Consider the following 17,341-nt stretch of genomic DNA (forward strand, 5'->3'; position numbering starts at 1 on the left):
TAAGATGTATGTTGAAGTCCCAATCTCCAGCACCTCAGAGCATGACTGTATTGGAGAAAAAGCCTTAAAGAGGTAATTAAGTGAAAAGGGTGAGCCCTGATACAATATGAGTGGTGTCTTTATAAAGATGAGGAGATTAGGAAACAGACACAGAGGGAGGACTATGTGAAGACACAGGGAAGAGAAGACAGCCATGTACAAGCTAAGGAGAAAGGCCACAAAAGAAACCAATCCTGCCAACACCTTGATCTTGGGCTTCTAGCCTTCAGATTTATGAGAAAATTAATTTCTGTGGCTTAAGCCACCCAGTCTGTGGTACTTTGTTATTGAAGTCCTAGGAAAACTAATACTCAGGCTATTTGGGTAGTCACTGTGGTATATTTCACACGTGCCAGCATCATAGCCCATAAAATAACTCAAAATAATAATTCAGAGATAATGGGAGAACCAAAATGGTCGATATGATACAGAAAATGTGAAGGAGGAGGAGGAATAAATATGACAGACAACCTTAATAAAGTGGAGATGAGGGCTAAGGCTTGATGACCAAAGCAAGGGAGTGAGTGCACTGAGAGGGACCCAAGTGAGGTAAGAGCGGGGCGGTGGGGGAGTCCTATACAGGAGTACCCCTTCTCCACCCATGGAATAGAATAATGGTAAGGCAAGGGAGCACTAGGGGTGAAGCAACAGAGGCCAGCTGAGGAGAGCAACAGATGGGGGTCCAGTCATCAGTGGGATGAGCTCACAAGTTGCTCTAGTTATGTGACTCTCCCACCTGTCTGGTACACTCCTTTCAGGAAGGTTCTAGCTTCTTTGAGCAGTAAGGGAGTAAATAGTTCACCTGCCCTCTAACAAGGAGACACAGCACTGTTATTAATGAAGTGAGAACAAAGTAATTACCTGGGTAATTCAGACATCCATCCCCATTTTCAACTAAAATGTTCAGGTAAAAAAAGGTGTAAGAGTCAAGAGGAATAAATTGATTTGAATTTATTACCTCAATTTACCATTTTATATTGGACTTGTCCAAAGTAACTTACAAAGATGACCTTTAGCTGTGCTCATGGGTCAGACAGTGATAGAGAATGTTATCATCAGCCAGTGTTGTACCAAGAGACTCCAGTCTCAAGACCTGGTCTGGAAGGAGAGGACAAAACATTTCATACTGAGTCATCCTCAGAGGTATTTTCTGGGTATGATGCAGTGTCTCACATTCTAGAGTGTGAATTCAGTTGAATGAGCCATGCAAAGACCATTATGTACAGGACAAGTGTGGAAAAAGAACTGAGGTATCTGAGCCAGTTCTTGTGTACCTACTTGGGGAAAATGCATGTAGAAGGGGGGAATTATGTGCGTGTTGGCCATGTCTATGTCTTCCTCTGTGAGATTTCTGTTCATGTCTTTTGCCCATTTCATGATTGGATTGTTTGTTTCTTTGCTGTTGAGTTTAATAAGTTCTTTATAGATCTTGGAAACTAGCCCTCTATCTGATACGTCATTTGCAAATATCTTCTCCCATTCTGTAGGTTGTCTTTGAGTTTTGTTGACTGTATCCTTTGCTGTGCAAAAGCTTCTTATACATAGACATGGCCAACACGCACATGAGAAAATGCTCCGCATCACTTGCCATCAGGGAAATACAAATCAAAACCACAATGAGATACCACCTCACACCAGTGAGAATGGGGCAAATTAACAAGGCAGGAAACCACAAATGTTGGAGAGGATGCAGAGAAAAGGGAACCCTCTTACACTGTTGGTGGGAATGTGAACTGGGGCAGCCACTCTGGAAAACTGTGTGGAGGTTCCTCAAAGAGTTAAAAATAGACCTGCCCTACGACCCAGCAATTGCACTGCTGGGGATTTACCCCAAAGATGCAGATGCAATGAAACGCCGGGACATCTGCACCCCGATGTTTCTAGCAGCAATGTTCATAATAGCCAAACTGTGGAAGGAGCCTCGGTGTCCATTGAAAGATGAATGGATAAAGAAGATGTGGTTTATTTAAAAAATGGAATATTACTCAGCCATGAGAAATCACAAATACCCACCATTTGCTTCGATGTGGATGGAACTAGAGGGTATTATGCTGAGTGAAGTAAGTCAATCGGAGAAGGACAAACATATGGTCTCATTCATTTGGGGAATATAAATAATAGTGAAAGGGAATAGAGGGGAAGGGAGAAGAAATGGGTAGGAAATATCAGAGAAGGAGACAGAGCATGAGAGACTCCTAACTCTGGGAAACGAACTAGGGGTGGTGGAAGGGGAGGAGGGCGGGGGGTGGGGGTGACTGGGTGGTGGGCACTGAGGGGGGCACTTGACGGGATGAGCACTGGGTATTACTCTGTATGTTGGCAAACTGAACACCAATAAAAAATAAATGTATTATTTAAAAAAGAGGGGGATTATAATAAACAGCATTTACATGAAGATTTCATCCCAAGAGGAGTGGCCACAGACCAGCATTCGTGTGCTCTTTCCCAGCACATTGCATCAGAAATCTGAATGTTACCAAAGGCCTACCTTAGGAAACGCCACTGAGCCCCATCTCCTCCTTTGCGAGTGCTACAGGATTTTTATGTTGCTTCTCTGAGCATCCTCTCTGGGAGCCAGCTGAAGCTCAAAACCCCATAACTTAACTCTAACAAATGCCACAAAGAGTTCAGGATTTCCTAATCTTCTCATTAAGTGTCAAGATGAAGGAGTCCAAACTACTTGGGACATGAAGTCAGAACACCTGAGTTCAAGTTCTAGCTCAGCTAGTTCTATGCCAGGCAATCCTTAAAAGTCATTTAACTCCAGGGAGCCTCAAATGCCTCACCTGTGATATATAACATAAAACATACAGGATTATTAGAAGCATTAAAAGAAATACTGAATACCAAAGCTCTTAACAAACCTCAAAGAAATGTGGAATTGTAGACACTAGCTGACTTCCCTAGAGAGAAGGCAACTTGTGTATGAACTTTTAGCTCTGGCTTATTTGTAAGATCAGTGGTTAAAATATCTATTTTGCAGATTTTTTCTTTCAAATATTAAATGAGGTCATTCATGAAAGTTAACTACCAAAAGGACTGGTACATTTTTGGTATTTGAAAAATATTAGGGTTTTAAAAACATTTATAATGGTATGACTATTGTTCTGTTGCCACTGGGGAGCAGAGAGGTGACCACTCCTCCTTCTCAATGTCTGTCATACTGTTATCATTGGGTCTGTTGGTTTCTTTGTTTGTATATTCCCCATTCTAACTCCCTAAATCTGTTCTCAACTCCTGTTCTTCTACTCACCCCCAAAGTAGCCATTCTAAGGTTTTTTATGTCAGTTCACTTATTTTATTTATTTATTACTGGTTTTGTCTGTTTCCTACTAATACATGTTGAACTTTTTTGGGTGGGAAAAAAAAAAAAAACTTCATTTCTCTAACCACTAGATACTTTCTGAAGAAAAAGGAAGAATGCCACAGCATTATGGCATTTTGGACTCTACAAGGAGCTTTGGAATTCAGCTTGAGAGGCCAAAATATCTTTTTTCATTCTGAAAAGACAAGGGCTCAGGGCCTGTCCCCTCAGAGATTGTGACTCTCAGTCCTAGATGATTGGTCACTGCTTGGAAAGCACCAGGGAGGAGCAGCACCCTGATAAGGGACTGATCCCGCTCCTTGAGCAATAGGGCTGATGTCATCCTCATGGGGAACAGGTCATGCCCTATTAGTGGGAGGGAGGAGAGGTTACTCAGGGCCATGTACAGGCTTACAGAACTTAGACATTTCTAAAACTAAGGCTCAAAAAGAGTTTTCTATAAATATTAAAACCTCTAAATGGATCATAGACATAAACACAAAATCTAAAACTATAAACTTTTTAGGAGAAAACATAAAATTTGATTTTCTTGACCTAGTTTTAAATGTTTTTTAGGTATGATGCCAAATGACAAGCAACAAAAGAAAAAATAATTAGACTTCATCAGAATTTAAAAATTTTGTGCTTCAAAAAACACCAGCAAAGAAGGGAAAAGAATCCACAGAATGAGAGAAAATATTTGCAAATCCTATACCTGATAAGACACTCATATCCAGAAAATATAAAGAACCCTTGTTGGGGCACCTGGATGACTCAGTGGTTGAGCATCTGCCTTTGGCTTCTGGTCCTGGGATCGAGTTCTACACCTGGCTCCCCACAGGGAGACTACTTCTCCCTCTGCCTATGTCTCTGCCTCTCTCTGTGTCTCTCATGAATAAAAAAATAAATTTAAAAAAAAGAACCCTTGCAACTAAATAACAAAAAGTCAAAACAGCTCAATTAAAAAGTTCAAAACCCAAAGGATTTGAATAGATACTCCTCTAAGGGACATTTCTCAAATTGCCAATAAGAACATGCAAAAGGCCCAATGTCATTAGCCATCATGGAAATATCAGTTGAAACCACAATGAGATACCTCTTCACACCCACCAGGATGGCTATAATCAAAAAGACAGATAAAAATGTTGACAAGGATGCAGAGAAACTAGAATATTCATACACTGGTGGTGGGAATGTGAAATGGTGCAGCCACTTTGGAAAGTCTGAAGCCTGGATGTTCCTCAAATGATTAAATGCAGTTACCATATGGTATAAATTTTCTCTTAATAAAGCTGTTAAAGAAGAAGTCCCTTTTGAGGGCAGGTCTCAGAACACTGAAGATGGCCAATATTTTTTAAAGTAACCTTACTAAGGCTGAGTGTCACCATTTAAAAAAAAAGAAAGGCAGGGGTCCCCAGATACTAAATGGCACATGTTTCTACCAACTTTCTGTTTGGAGACCAAGAAATCAAAATAGACCATGTTGTGGGGCTGGCCTGACCCCACACTGCCACCCTCTATGCTAATAGAGAGGAAGGAGGTAAGGTGAAACCATCAGGCAATCTGGTAATTTCTTGGTTTTGACTTCAGAATATCAGTAAGGGGGGCACTTGGGTGGCTCAGTCAGTTAGGCATCTGCCTTGGCTAGGGTCATGATCCCAGGAACCTGAGATCGAGCCCCCATCATGATCTCTGTTGACTGGGGAGCCTGCTTCCCCTTCACCCTCTGCCTGCCACTCACCTTGTTTGTACTGTCTATCAAATAACTAAAATATTTTTTAAAAAAGATAAGACCTGTCAGAGAAACTTTTATTCCCAGACTAGCATCTTTTTCAGCTTTCCCTGCAGTTTTCCCTTCCAGTGTGATCTGGAAGATGGACAGAAACAGGAGAGACCTGATGGGGCACCTGGGTGGCTCAGCTGGTTAAGCATCTGTCTCTTGATTTCAGCTCAGGTCATGATCCCAGAGTTGTAAGGTGCAGCCCCATGTTGGCTCTGTGCTCAGCATGGAGTCTGTTTGTCCCTCTCCCTCTGGTCCTCCTGCTGTTTGCTCTCTTTCTTCTCTTTCTCTCTAAAATAAATAAATACAATTTTTAGAAGAAAAAAAAAAAAGACCTGATGCAAAGGACCATCTGTCTACCTGCAGATGAACAGGCCAGGAAGCTTCCTTTTTAGGGACTTTCAATTGCTATGCTGACTGGAACATTATCTAATTTCACAAAATTGCACCATTTAGGCAGTCTGCTAATGGGTGCCCAGGGATTCTCTGACTGATGGGACACCTATATTGGGAAACAAGTAGGATTCAATGACCTTAATAGCCCTTTGAGGTCCCAAATCTCTGATTTTATATAATTAGTTACAAAGGAATATTTATTCTGAACCCAAATCCACAAAAAAATAATAAATAAATAAGCTTTTCACTTTTAACGAGCAGTAGATTACAAGGAAACACACCAATATCAAGGAGTCATCTTCATAAAACAGTCTCCATGCAATTTTATGTAGTCAACATAGAGTTAATGCAATTAGAGTAGGATGAATAATCTAGATTTATAATCTAGGAGACCCAAGTTCTTGCCCTGCCTCTACCCTTGTCTTGGACACTACAACCACCACCACATGCTGTCTGGGCCTACGTTTCTCTACGTATTTAGAATCAATCTCTTAAGATCTTTTTGTCTAACACTCTATGAATCCCTGCTCCTCCATGTCCCTTTACAGATCTGCACAAGGAAAACTCAGCCCAATACTCAGGGCCTTCTACACAACCAATTTAATGCCAAATATATACTGCGCATTTTATATAGTAACTCTCAGTTAAATCAGAGATGGAATTAGCCAGAAAGCTCAGTCCCTGGCTGGGTCACAGCGAACCATACTCCCTCCTGATCCCCCAGCCCACTGTCTCTCCAGCCTTCTCCATGGATTCGGCTAGCTGGCTGGATTACAGACTCTCGAGCATATCACAGGCTCTGCTTCTCACCACGGCTCTTCCAGTGGTGCCACCAAGTCCAATTACCCAAATCAAGCCCATCATCCAAGATGCAGCTCAAGTCAGGACCTCTGAGACCCACACCGGCCCAGTGCACTCTGCATAGACCACACGTTGGGCACTCTATTTACACTGGCTACTAGCTGTGATATGTATTCACGCCCTTCTCATCTCTAAGTTCTCAGAGCACAGAGTGCTTACAGTCTCCCTAAAATACTTGAGAACCAGTAGTTGTGTGGGAATGGTGAGGTTTGTTTAGCCAACCAGCCATCTGTTAACCATCAGCACTGGTCTCAGCTTTTTGAGAGTAGTGTATTCCAGTCCTTAGTGCTGTGAGAACATAAAACTGAAGGAAAAAAAAGTCAGTAAAGAGTAGTTGACAAAAGTCAGCAAAAAGCCTTTCAAAGAAAAGCTATGGTATATCTAAGGAAGCTTATCTGAGGTCAAGGCAAAGACAAAGACTAAAGTTACACACAAGGAAAAGCTCCCTGAGGGTTCCCCAGTACCCCCAAGAAGGCATGCCCTCTCCTTATCTGGAAATCTGTTTAAAATAAGTAGAGTGGTCTATTTCTTAGACGAAAGAATGCAAGTTTTTATGGAGGTACGTGACTCCCAGAAAACCCATCCTTCTCAATGATTCCAAATCCTCAGCCCCAGCCCCAGCCCCATGGTTATTACCATGAGGTTGGAGCCCAGTGTGATTTATAAATTGTTGTTTTTTTTTTTTAAGTTGCAAAGTCTTCATAGAATCAAACTAGTCAGAGCTGTGGTGGGCCTAAGAGGTCACCTAGTCCTGTCCACTCATCACACAGGTGAGTGATGGACACTCAGAGTTTTGGAGACTGTCCCATGATGGTGCTTCATAGCAGCAATTCTCTCTCATACAGATTCAAATCCACCACACATTCTAAATTAAGACTGAGGGTCCCTGGAGTGCAGGGGAGTGGGGGGATGAGGTAACTGGGTGTTGGGCATTAAAGAAGGTACGTGATATAATGAGCACTGGGTGTTATATGCAATGGATGAATAACTAAACTCTCTACCTTTGAAACTAATGATAACACTGTATGTTGATTAACTGAATTTAAATATAATAAAATTTGGGTAGCCCGAGTGGCTCAGAGGTTTAGCGCTGCCTTCAGCCCGGGGTGTGATCCTGGAGACCCCGGATCGAGCCCATGTCGGGCTCCCTGCATGGACCTGCTTCTCCCTCTGCCTGTGTCTCTGCCTCTCTCTCTGTGTGTGTCTCTCATGAATAAATAAATAAAATCTTTTTAAAAAATGAATAAATATAATAAAAATTTTTTAAAGATATAGACACACACAGGCAGCACCCAGGAGTAAAAATGAAGTGCATGTATAAAAAAATACCTGTCTCACAAGTACCATCTCACATTATAACCATAGTCAGTATACCCAGGCTATCATCTGCCCAGCCTAATACAAGGTGTTGGTGAGCAAGAGGGACGAGGGATACAAAGGTGGAAACCACACACAATTTTTGCCCTCCTAGCTTATCTCTCTAGTTGGCAAGGTAATATGTAAACACATGAAAAATTAAATCATATTACCAGAGAAAAATTAAAGTTCAGGGCAGCAGTAGAAGGTTTGTATGAAGGCCGTTCATGACCAGTTGTTCTAAAAGAAACTGAGAAGAGATAAGGGCCAGAAGCCTTGAGGTCCACCTGGGCTGGACCCAGAGAAAGGTTCCTTGAAGTAGGTGGGGCCACAGCCTGCCCTGGAAGGTGAATGGATGAGACGTGCATAATCAAGGAAATGGTACTTCACACGCATAGAGCCTCACTGCACATAGACCAGCGCTGACTTCTGGGTTCCCTCCCTTGGTAAAAACTGCTGCTCCACACTCTGACCTTATCTCTTGGATAGCAGAATGAGGGAGTAAGAAAATTTCTTTTTTGCTTCCTCACAGGAGATTAATCATTTATCATCAGTAATGCTTTTATTTGGTTGACACTGGCCCTCCATCCACCTAATTGCACCATTTTTTTCTCGACATTTCTCATTTGTGTGTGTGTGCGTGTGTGGTGTGTGTGTACATGGTATGTGCGCACTTACATGTACAGATGACATTGGGCATGGGTGGTTCCATCCACAATGCTTGAGGTTTACTTTCCAGCTTCTGGGCATCGTTTACAATTACGATGCAGTCATGGGCAGAAAAGAGATAGGCTAATTAGTCATTGTCAGTACTGCTCCCTATTTGCCAGATGAGTTTTTTGAACAGCATAGCTGGCAATAATTTGTATCAGATTGTATTTCCTTGTTTTATGTCACTGAGACGATTTATTTGGCATCATGGTCACTGTATATAAATATCCTGGAAGCAATGGGGTATAAATGAATGGCACGGATTCATTCATTAGTATTCAGCAAATTCCATACTGAACATCTATATCAGTATGTGAACTGCACTGAACCCAAAATATCAGGCTTCTGAGGGGCCTTTAATAACTTCCATAGTTCCCTGAATTTGGCCAGGACCCTTCTGGTCACCTGCAGATAAACACAAGGCAGAGTTTCACTTCTAGAGACGGCATCTGGAACATTCAACATTATCTAATTCCTTGAAATCCCACTGGTCAGATGGCTTTCTAATGGGGACCCAGAGCCGTGTTGACTCAGACTGATGGTTCACCCAATGGGACTTTGCATCCACGAGCTGATAAATCACAACTACTGGCTGGGATTAATCTTCATGACACCAGAATGCATCTCTGCTAGAGTCACTAGTCTGCCTGCTATAGGAAGGCCCCCATTTGCCTCAGAAAAGGCAGTGGTTTCAAATACTCAGAAATGTAAGGAATCATCAAGAGACGAATGGATGCTCAGCCACATCTATGCACAGCCCTCCTGGATGCTCTGTTCTGCTTCTGCTTTTCCTTAGCTCTGATTTCCTATTTTTGTTCAATTTATCTCTGCCTCTGTATACAGCAGGGTTAACTAGTTCAGTAGGTACGCTACAAAATACTTCCGCTCTAATACACACATAACAAGTAAATTACTTTCTTTTTCTTTTTTTTGGGGGGGGGGGGGAAGGGGGACAGGTGTCATGCTATCAGTGCAATTATTTACATAATTGTTTCATTTACAAAAATACCTCAGAGGAAGGTAGATATTTTTAATCCTATTTTAGGGATGACTGCACAGAAGCTTAGGAAGGTAGAGTCACTTGCTCAAGGTTACAAACTTCCCAAGAAAGCCAGGACTATAGCTCTGGTCTTTTTGAGTCTAATATTCACACTGGTTTCCTTTATACCAGAGAACCTCTCTGGATGAGTATCTTTTTCTGTTCAATGAGTAGCTTATACCTTAAGATTTCCTGAATCTTAATTCTATTTGATGTCTCCATGAAAACTAGTCGATATCCTTGGAACTTAGAAGTTGTTGAGGAGAAATGTTTTACTCAAAAGAAAGGGATGAAGGGTGATACCTGTGGTCACAAGTAACACTATGTTTTCAAATAGCTTTTGACAAAGGGTCTAAATGGATTTGAAATTTAAGAAGTTTCTTTGCATTAATCCTCCCAGTATTGCTGTGAGTGTACTCAGGTCAACTCAACGATTCAACATTGGCCCCGTGGTGCTCCTGTCCTGGACCCTGTCAGGGGAGGAAGACCAGCAGAGGGTGACTTTTGAGAGGAAATGAGGGAAACAGAGAAGCTGACCCCCATACTTCCAAGTCTTGGGCTTTCTCTTTTAGAGATGGTGACAGCTCAGAAGCATCCAGAGACCCCCTCAGTTTTCCCTGCATCCAAGTTGCCATATTCATTTTTGATACCCCCATCACAAAAACTATGCTCTCTGTTGACTGACAATAGCACAGAGACCTCATTCCTCATCTCCTTTTGGTTCTGAATACCTAAAATTTTCACCCATTCACTTTAAATTGAACATGCATGTCCCAAAATAGGAACAGCAGCTCCTCCTGCGGGAAGTCAGTCCTAAAGCCATTCTAATAAAATGCTCAGAGAACTGGGGCTCGGGGGTGGATACTTTCTCCAGACCTTTCACAATTCAGCGATGCAGGTAAGGCCAACCAGTGTGGATGCAAAGCAGCTGATCACCGCGGGGAGTTCAGGCACCCCAGGAGTTCCTGGCTAAAGAGAAATGTGGATGCAAGTGCCAGGAACAAGGCAAATGTAGAAGCTGTCCCCGTTGAGAGACCGGGAAGGAACCCTTCTGGAACCTTCCTCCTCACCCCCAGAAGACCCGAACACAGGAATTTTATTCCACCCGGATACAGAAGCACCAGCCTGTGACAAATAAGCACTGGCCTGTGCAATAGGCGTTTTTGTACATCGGGTAGTCGCCGTCCCCTCTTCATCACTGGGGGCTCCTCGCCCCTGCCCTGCACCCCTGCTCGGGGCTCCGCACCCCACCCCTGCCCTGGACCTCTCCAGCAGTTGCTGTAACACCTCACCCCGTTAGCACTCCCGAGGCCTACCTTCGATGCCTGCCTGCAGCTTCCTGTCTATGGCATCTGTCACCAGGCAGACCGGAGGTGCCTGGCGACAGGCCAGTGCCGGATGTGGCTCCGTCCCATCTCTCACACTCTGGACGGCCACTGGGTCAGTAAAGTCAATGAAGCTGCAATGTCTGCGCTGTGCGGGATTCCCCACAGCTGGGGGGGGGAGGGGTGCTTGGCAAATGTCCCCCGTAGAGGAAGGGGGGGTCTGTGGAGTGTGGAGGAGGCCCTGGCTGTTGCGGAGGAGCATGCGGTGTCCAGGTGTCCATGCACCACGCGGCGGCCCCCACCGTCCTCCCGTTCCTGGACGCAACCCAGGAGCTGGGGCAGGCAGAGAAAGGCCTCCTCTCCCCAGTTTCCCACGATGACGGGGGAGGGGCACCTCGCTGGGGTTTCCTGACCATGTGGACCATGTGGACCATGTGGGCGCTCGGCTCGGCCGGGCCTGGGACTGGTCCAGGACCCCCAGCCAGTGCCCCTCTGCTCCCTCCGGGCGGGCGGGCGTGCAGGCCGCGACCCCAGGCCAGGGGCGCCATCCGGGCGAGGGGTGAGGGGTGAGGGGTGAGGGCCCCTCCCACCCCACAGTCCCCCAGACCCGAACAGAACGGAAAAGGTCTCAACCGAGCGGCTGTTAAGGGCCGGTTCTGGAAACGGCTACAAAGGCGGAGGGGAGCGGCGGTGCGGGTGCCGTGGGGTGCGCGGGCACCTCGGGGGGGGGCCCCCCCGGCCCCAGCCTCCGCGGGCGGGACTCCGGGCGCCCCCACGGCCTGGCGGCCCGCGCTCGCCCCCTCGCCGGCCCCTCCTCGAGCTGCGAAAGCAAACAGCCGGCTGCCCTTTGGACCTTTTGCAACTGGCCTGCGCGCCCCGAGCCGGGCGCTGCGCCCCGGGCGGCCTGGTATAAAGCGGGCGCGGGCGCGGGCGGCGCATTCCCTCCTCGTGCGGGGCGGCCGCCTGCGGGTGCGGCCCCTGAGCCTCCCGCGAGCCGTCCGGCCAGCCGCCCCCGCGCCCCCGGCGCCCCCCGAGCCCCCCGTCGGCATGGGCCGGCCCGGGCCCGCGCTGCTGCTGCTGCTGCTGCCTCTGCTGCTGGCCGCCCCCCGCGCCTGGGCTCGTGAGTGCGGGGCGCTGAGCCCGGGGGGCGGGGGGCTGAGCCTGGGGGGGGCGCTGAGCCCCGGGGGTGGGGGTGGACGCCCCGCGGCCCGGCCCCCCGGAACCGCCTTCCCTGCAGAGCGCCAGGTGCCCGCCCTCCGCGGCGCCCCTCCCCGCCCCGGGAGACCCTGGGCCCGCGGGGAGACGCGGGAAGCCCACGCGCCCTTTCCCCTTTTCTTGCAGAAGACGAGGTGCCGGAGAGTGCGAGCCCCGGCTGCGCAAGTAAGGCCCTTCCCGCCGCGCTGGGAGGGCGCCCCCGCCCCCGCCCCCGCCCCCGCCCGGCCCCGGCCCCGGCCCCGGCCCCCGCCCTCCTCCCGCCCGCGGGCGCCGCGATGGTCTGATGAGTGTGCACCCCTCTGAGCCCCAAGAGGCCAGTCCCCTGAGACTCTGCCCACCCCCCGGGGATCTCGACTCTCTTCTCCCTGCATTAATGTTCAGTCCCTAGAGCTTGGCCTGGGGGCAGGGTAGGGAAGGGACTGTCACCCAGTGGGCCCAGGGACACTTTAAAGAGACATCACGTTACCGTCTGTTTATCCGTGGCTAATCATTGATTCGAAGCACATGAGGGTGAGGAAATGCTGACTTTAACCTTTGCGCACAAATCCAGACCCCGCTCCTAAGTATTTACCTGACCTCCACGGGTCAAGGAGCCGGCCGTCTGGTGGTACCCAGTGTCCTGAGAGCGGGAGGCCGTGGCCTCTGGTGGGGCAGCACTGCCATCGCGTGGCCGTCTGGCGTCACTGCACCGGTGCTCGGGCCCCAAATGTTCTTTTTTTTTTTTTTCTTTTTCTTTTTCTTTTTCTTTTTTTTTCCTCAAACTGTTCGACAAATTCTCAAGCACGGTGAGAAACTCCGGAAATTCCTTCTCGGAATTTTTCTTAAGACAGTCAGCTACCCCGAAAACTTAATGAACCTCGCCTCAGGGATTTGGTAGAACCAAAAAAAAAAAAAAAAGGAGCCACAGAATCGTGGTATTTTCGAGCGGAACAGGTGTTAGAGGTATTTGCTTTACGAGGCCAACTGTTAATCCACCGTCTCTCCATAGACTTTCTGGGCTCCACTGTTTACTACTCCCCTCCTTGCACCCCATGATACATTCAAAAATTACTGGCAAATTTAAACATCCTCAACAAACCATAGCGGAGAAGTTAAATCTGTAAAGGGAAATTAAGGATAGTGCAAAGTCAATTAAAAATAATTGGGAAAAATTTTTTTTTAGAAATAATAATTGGAGTGACACCTGAGTGGCTCAGTAGTTAAGCATCTGCCTTCAGCTCAGGTCGTGATCCTGGGGTCCTGGGATCGAGTCCCACATCAGGGTCCCCGCAGGGAGCCTGCTTCTCCCTCTGCTTATGTCTCTGCCTCTCTGTCTCTCATGAATAAATAAAATCTTTTTAAAGTAATGACAATAACAATTGGAGTTTAGTTACCACTTTTTATGGTCTTTGTCACTACCCCTCGCTTCCTAGAATAGACTATCCTTGGGGGAGTTATCTGCTATGTAGCTGACTTATTTGTCCCCATTTTAGAAGGTGCAACTCGCTTCAAGCACCTCAGGAAGTATGTATACAACTATGAGGCTGAGAGTTCCAGCAGTATCCCTGGGACCACTGATTCAAGAAGTGCCACCAGGATCAACTGCAAGGTATGAGGGGAGAGGAAGAGCCACTAAAGGAAGCTGGGGCTTCTGGCCTTCCAAACCCAGGTCACAGCAGGACTGCTATAATCACAAAGCAAGGAACTGTCCCTACGTTTGAAAGTTAGCCACTCTGCTGAGTTTTCTGCTACAAAAAATTTTGCCAGCCAGATTTATTTTTCCATTAGCTTCCAAGATGTAACTGGAATACATGATCTAAAATATCAGCATTGTAGAACAGTAGATTTAACAAGATGAGAGAAACCCAATGGGTGGTAAGCCAAGGGAGATGGGCATCTCAGGAAAGCATTCTGGGGTGCAGTGTTTATATTTGCAGCCAAACAGAAGAAAAAAAAAAGAAAGAAAGAAAAATTTAAATATGTAGTTTGTTCTCAAATAAAACTTTATCTATTGCTGGAATGATTGTACTCACGTGCATGTTCATAAGGGATGGATCTAAGGGCCACTACTGGGGGTCATGTGGGAAAGAGAAGTCAAGCTGGGAAACTGACCTCTTCTTTCTAGGGCCCCATAGTCTATGTTAAATGAGGTAGCCATTGACCACATGTGGCTATTTCAATTGAGTAAAACTTAAAATTCAGCTTCTTGATCATACCAGCCACATTTCAAGTGCCCATGGCTAATGACTCTCATATCAGACAGGGCAAATGTAGAAGATTTCAGTTATTGCAGAAAGTTCCTGAACAGTGTTAGATAACCACTAGGGATCTCCATAAGCTCCTGCAATACATGAAGCTCTGAATAGGCCCCAATAGTTACAGACAGTTGGATTGGTTGGGTTGTTTGGTGACATGAAGGAGACATTTGCTGTTGAAACCAATGATAGCCTTCTTCCTGCTTCCCGTTGTTCTTCCTCTAGCTCCTAGACTGCATTCCGTCTAACCAGTGGTCCCCAAGTGTATTTCCTTTGGTGTCCTGATTAGGGAGTAAGCCTTGGGCTGTGAGGGGTCTCCTGTTCCTGAGGGACGGTCTTCATGTACTGCTACCCTCTTCCCAGGTTGAGCTGGAGGTCCCTCAGCTCTGCAACTTCATCGTCAGGACAAGCCAGTGTACCCTGAAGGAGGGGAATGGCTTCAACCCAAAGGGCAGGCCCTCCCTGCATAAGACCAAGAACTCTGAGGAGTTTGCCGCCGCCATGTCCAAGTAAGGCGTGGGCCTGTGTAACCTTCTGAGCTCTGGGAATCACTGGATGTGTTGTGCATGTGTGTGCGCATGTGCGTGTGCACTTGCGCACATGTGCACGTGCACCCAGGGACGGATGAATGCAAGTGTTCATGTGAGGCATGTGTGTGAGGATAAGTATTTTATTCTGTATTCATCGTGGGTTAGGGAATTGCTAAGTTGTCACAAAAATCAAAAAAAGAGGGAAGTATTTACCCTCCCCTAGTGAAGTGCCCCTAATTATCATTTAAATGTGTTTCTAAAAATTCCCATGCTTTAAAACTCCTTGAGACAATAAAGCTAAGAAGGTTTATTTAAACAAGTGAACTCTTGTTTAAAGAACTAAACAAGACAGGTAGCCCATGGTCTTCAGGGAGGGTCCAGCAGGACTTGCGGGTGTGGCCTACACATGGGGTGGCAAGGCCCAGCCTCAAAGAGTCCAGCGAGTGCCAGGTCCCCACCCAGGGCCAGTGTTCTGCCAGTGCACAGTGACACGGCCATCCTGGTGTTTACGGCTGGCATGCCTTCTGACTGACCAGTGTCTGTATTGCACCTGTTGTAAATATTATGAACATCACCCCTGCCTCAAGTCCAAATCACAGTTGGTAGTGTCCTAAGAGTGTGCAAATACAGGCAGTAATCGGTTTGTTGATCTGGGAGCATCAGAAACTCAGCCCATCTTTTGATTTGTTAAACATTAGACATGAAAGCAAATCCTCTCTCTGCAGAGTAAGCCTTGGTGCTTGTCTCTCACCAATATTTTACCTGAGACCTGAATATGTATGGGGGACAGGGATGTGGTGACAGGAGGGACTGGTAGTTACTTTTGGGTATTTACCTTTCTCCAAACAAAAGGGATTCCTGCTCTTGACCACCACAAGACTGCCCAGGCCTACACTGCAGTGTCTGGAACTTTCTGCGAGGATGTAGAGCTGTAGGAGATATGTCTGGTCTCCTTCTCCTCCTTCTGACTTAACTAGAGCAGATGCAGCCTTAATTTCCAAAAGGAAGTCCCCAAAGGGAGGTCCCTAAGATCATAGTTGATATAGGCTTCAGACATGGTCTCAGACTATATAAAAGAGTGATTACCCAAATGTATGAAAAGAAGCTCAAATTCACAAATAGTCAGGAAGTGTAATTAATGTTACAACAAGATATTTATCACATTATACCCATAAGATTACAGAAATTTAAAACAGCTAAGAGCCTGTTGCTGGTGGGCCTCTGAGGAAAAGTGTACTCGTATGCATTGCTGGTGGAAATGAGAGCCAACAGTCAATATCTATTATAATTAGAAATACTTACTGCCTTTGACACAGCAATTTCAATATTCTGGGACTCTAGCCCATGAAAAGAAAAGCAGTAATGTGTGAAGATCTATGCATGAGGGTGTTTATTTCAGTGTTGTTCATGTGGGGGAGAAAAAAATCCAGAAAGTGAATCCCATCAAATAGGAGAAGGCCTGAATAAATTGCAACCATAAAATGAGAAAGTTCTATAGCTTTAAAAAAAAAAATCTGTTAGAGCTATACTAAATGAGTCAAAGGATTTCTGTGGCATATAATTGAGAAAAGCAAGATAGAAAAAAATGTGGAAAATACAATGTCATCTATATGAAACAAGAAACGAAAGAAATCTTTATGTGCAAATGTTTCCACCCCCACACCTCTAGATGGGATCGCCTGAGTGTGGAGATAGAAATGGAATACCCGGTGGGTTGTTCCGTGAGGAGCATGACAGCAGAGACTGGTGTGGGTGGAAAACAGAGTAGGGATGCATGAGGCAAGAAAAACAGGTAAAGAAGTAAAAGAATGCCAAAAACATACACAAATTTGCATACTTTTGGAAAATGTACATTTATAAAGAAAAGATTGGGAGAGAAAAAAAAACAAGTTGGGGAGGCCACAAAGTTCCGTCACTTACATCCACCAAGCTCACGGTGGAGAAAGGACACTTCTGTGAGCTTATTCTCTCTGCAACAGGTATGAGCTCAGACTGGCCATTCCTGAAGGGAAGCAAGTTTTACTCTACCCGGAGAAGGAAGAGCCTACACATATCCTGAACATCAAGCGGGGCCTCATTTCGGCCCTCCTGGTTCCCCCAGAGACAGAAGCAGATAAACAAGTGTTGTTTCTGGTAAGAATTCAGAAAGTTGGTAACAGTGGCCCTTTGAGCTCCTCTTCACAGATTTGAGCCAGGTCCCACTGTGTACATAAAGTGGGTTCTTGACTACGTGGCTAGTTATGCAGGCGGCCCTGTACTGGGGTGAGGCGGCAAGACCCAAGCCTTTTCTTGTCCCCTAGGCTCAGGAATGGATCTTCCTGAGCAGGCTTACCAGGTTAGCCTGATTTTAAAACAATACTTAAGAGGTCCTGACCACGCTACTCTTGTTTGATTTTTTTTTTCTGTATCCCCACAAGGTTTAACACAGTAAAACCTGTGTGTATTTTAAACACAGAAAATAATTATATCTGTTGCCAGCCTCTCTTAAGAATGTCAAGTTTCGATCTGAGAAAGAATCCGATTTATTTGAGTCCCATGAATATTTCTTGAG

At 46.0% G+C, this 17,341-nt stretch overlaps 1 protein-coding gene and 1 long non-coding RNA gene across 4 annotated transcripts in view; one reads left to right on the plus strand and one right to left on the minus strand.

Moving 5' to 3' along the window:
• LOC144281162 (uncharacterized) overlaps nt 1–12,685 on the minus strand; it is a 60,278-nt gene extending 47,593 nt beyond the window's left edge. The window contains exons 1-2 of one of the 2 annotated variants that reach the window (XR_013349646.1): nt 10,803–10,919; nt 8,415–8,478 (exon numbers count right to left, since the gene is read on the minus strand). This is a non-coding gene — a long non-coding RNA (uncharacterized LOC144281162). Of the gene's footprint in view, nt 1–8,414; nt 8,479–10,802; nt 10,920–12,597 lie in introns of those variants that run through there. The other variant, XR_013349645.1, reaches the window with a different exon arrangement.
• APOB (apolipoprotein B) overlaps nt 11,847–17,341 on the plus strand; it is a 37,366-nt gene continuing 31,871 nt past the window's right edge. For both annotated transcript variants that reach the window (XM_077843995.1, XM_077843996.1), the window contains exons 1-5: nt 11,847–11,931; nt 12,153–12,191; nt 13,499–13,614; nt 14,624–14,769; nt 16,770–16,923. In XM_077843995.1, coding sequence (XP_077700121.1) covers nt 11,859–11,931; nt 12,153–12,191; nt 13,499–13,614; nt 14,624–14,769; nt 16,770–16,923 — 528 coding nt within the window. In that variant the 5' untranslated portion in view covers nt 11,847–11,858. The remainder of the gene's footprint in view (nt 11,932–12,152; nt 12,192–13,498; nt 13,615–14,623; nt 14,770–16,769; nt 16,924–17,341) is intronic.

Source organism: Canis aureus, chromosome 12 (genome assembly GCF_053574225.1).
Source record: "Canis aureus isolate CA01 chromosome 12, VMU_Caureus_v.1.0, whole genome shotgun sequence".
Classification (NCBI taxonomy): Eukaryota; Metazoa; Chordata; class Mammalia; order Carnivora; family Canidae; genus Canis; species Canis aureus.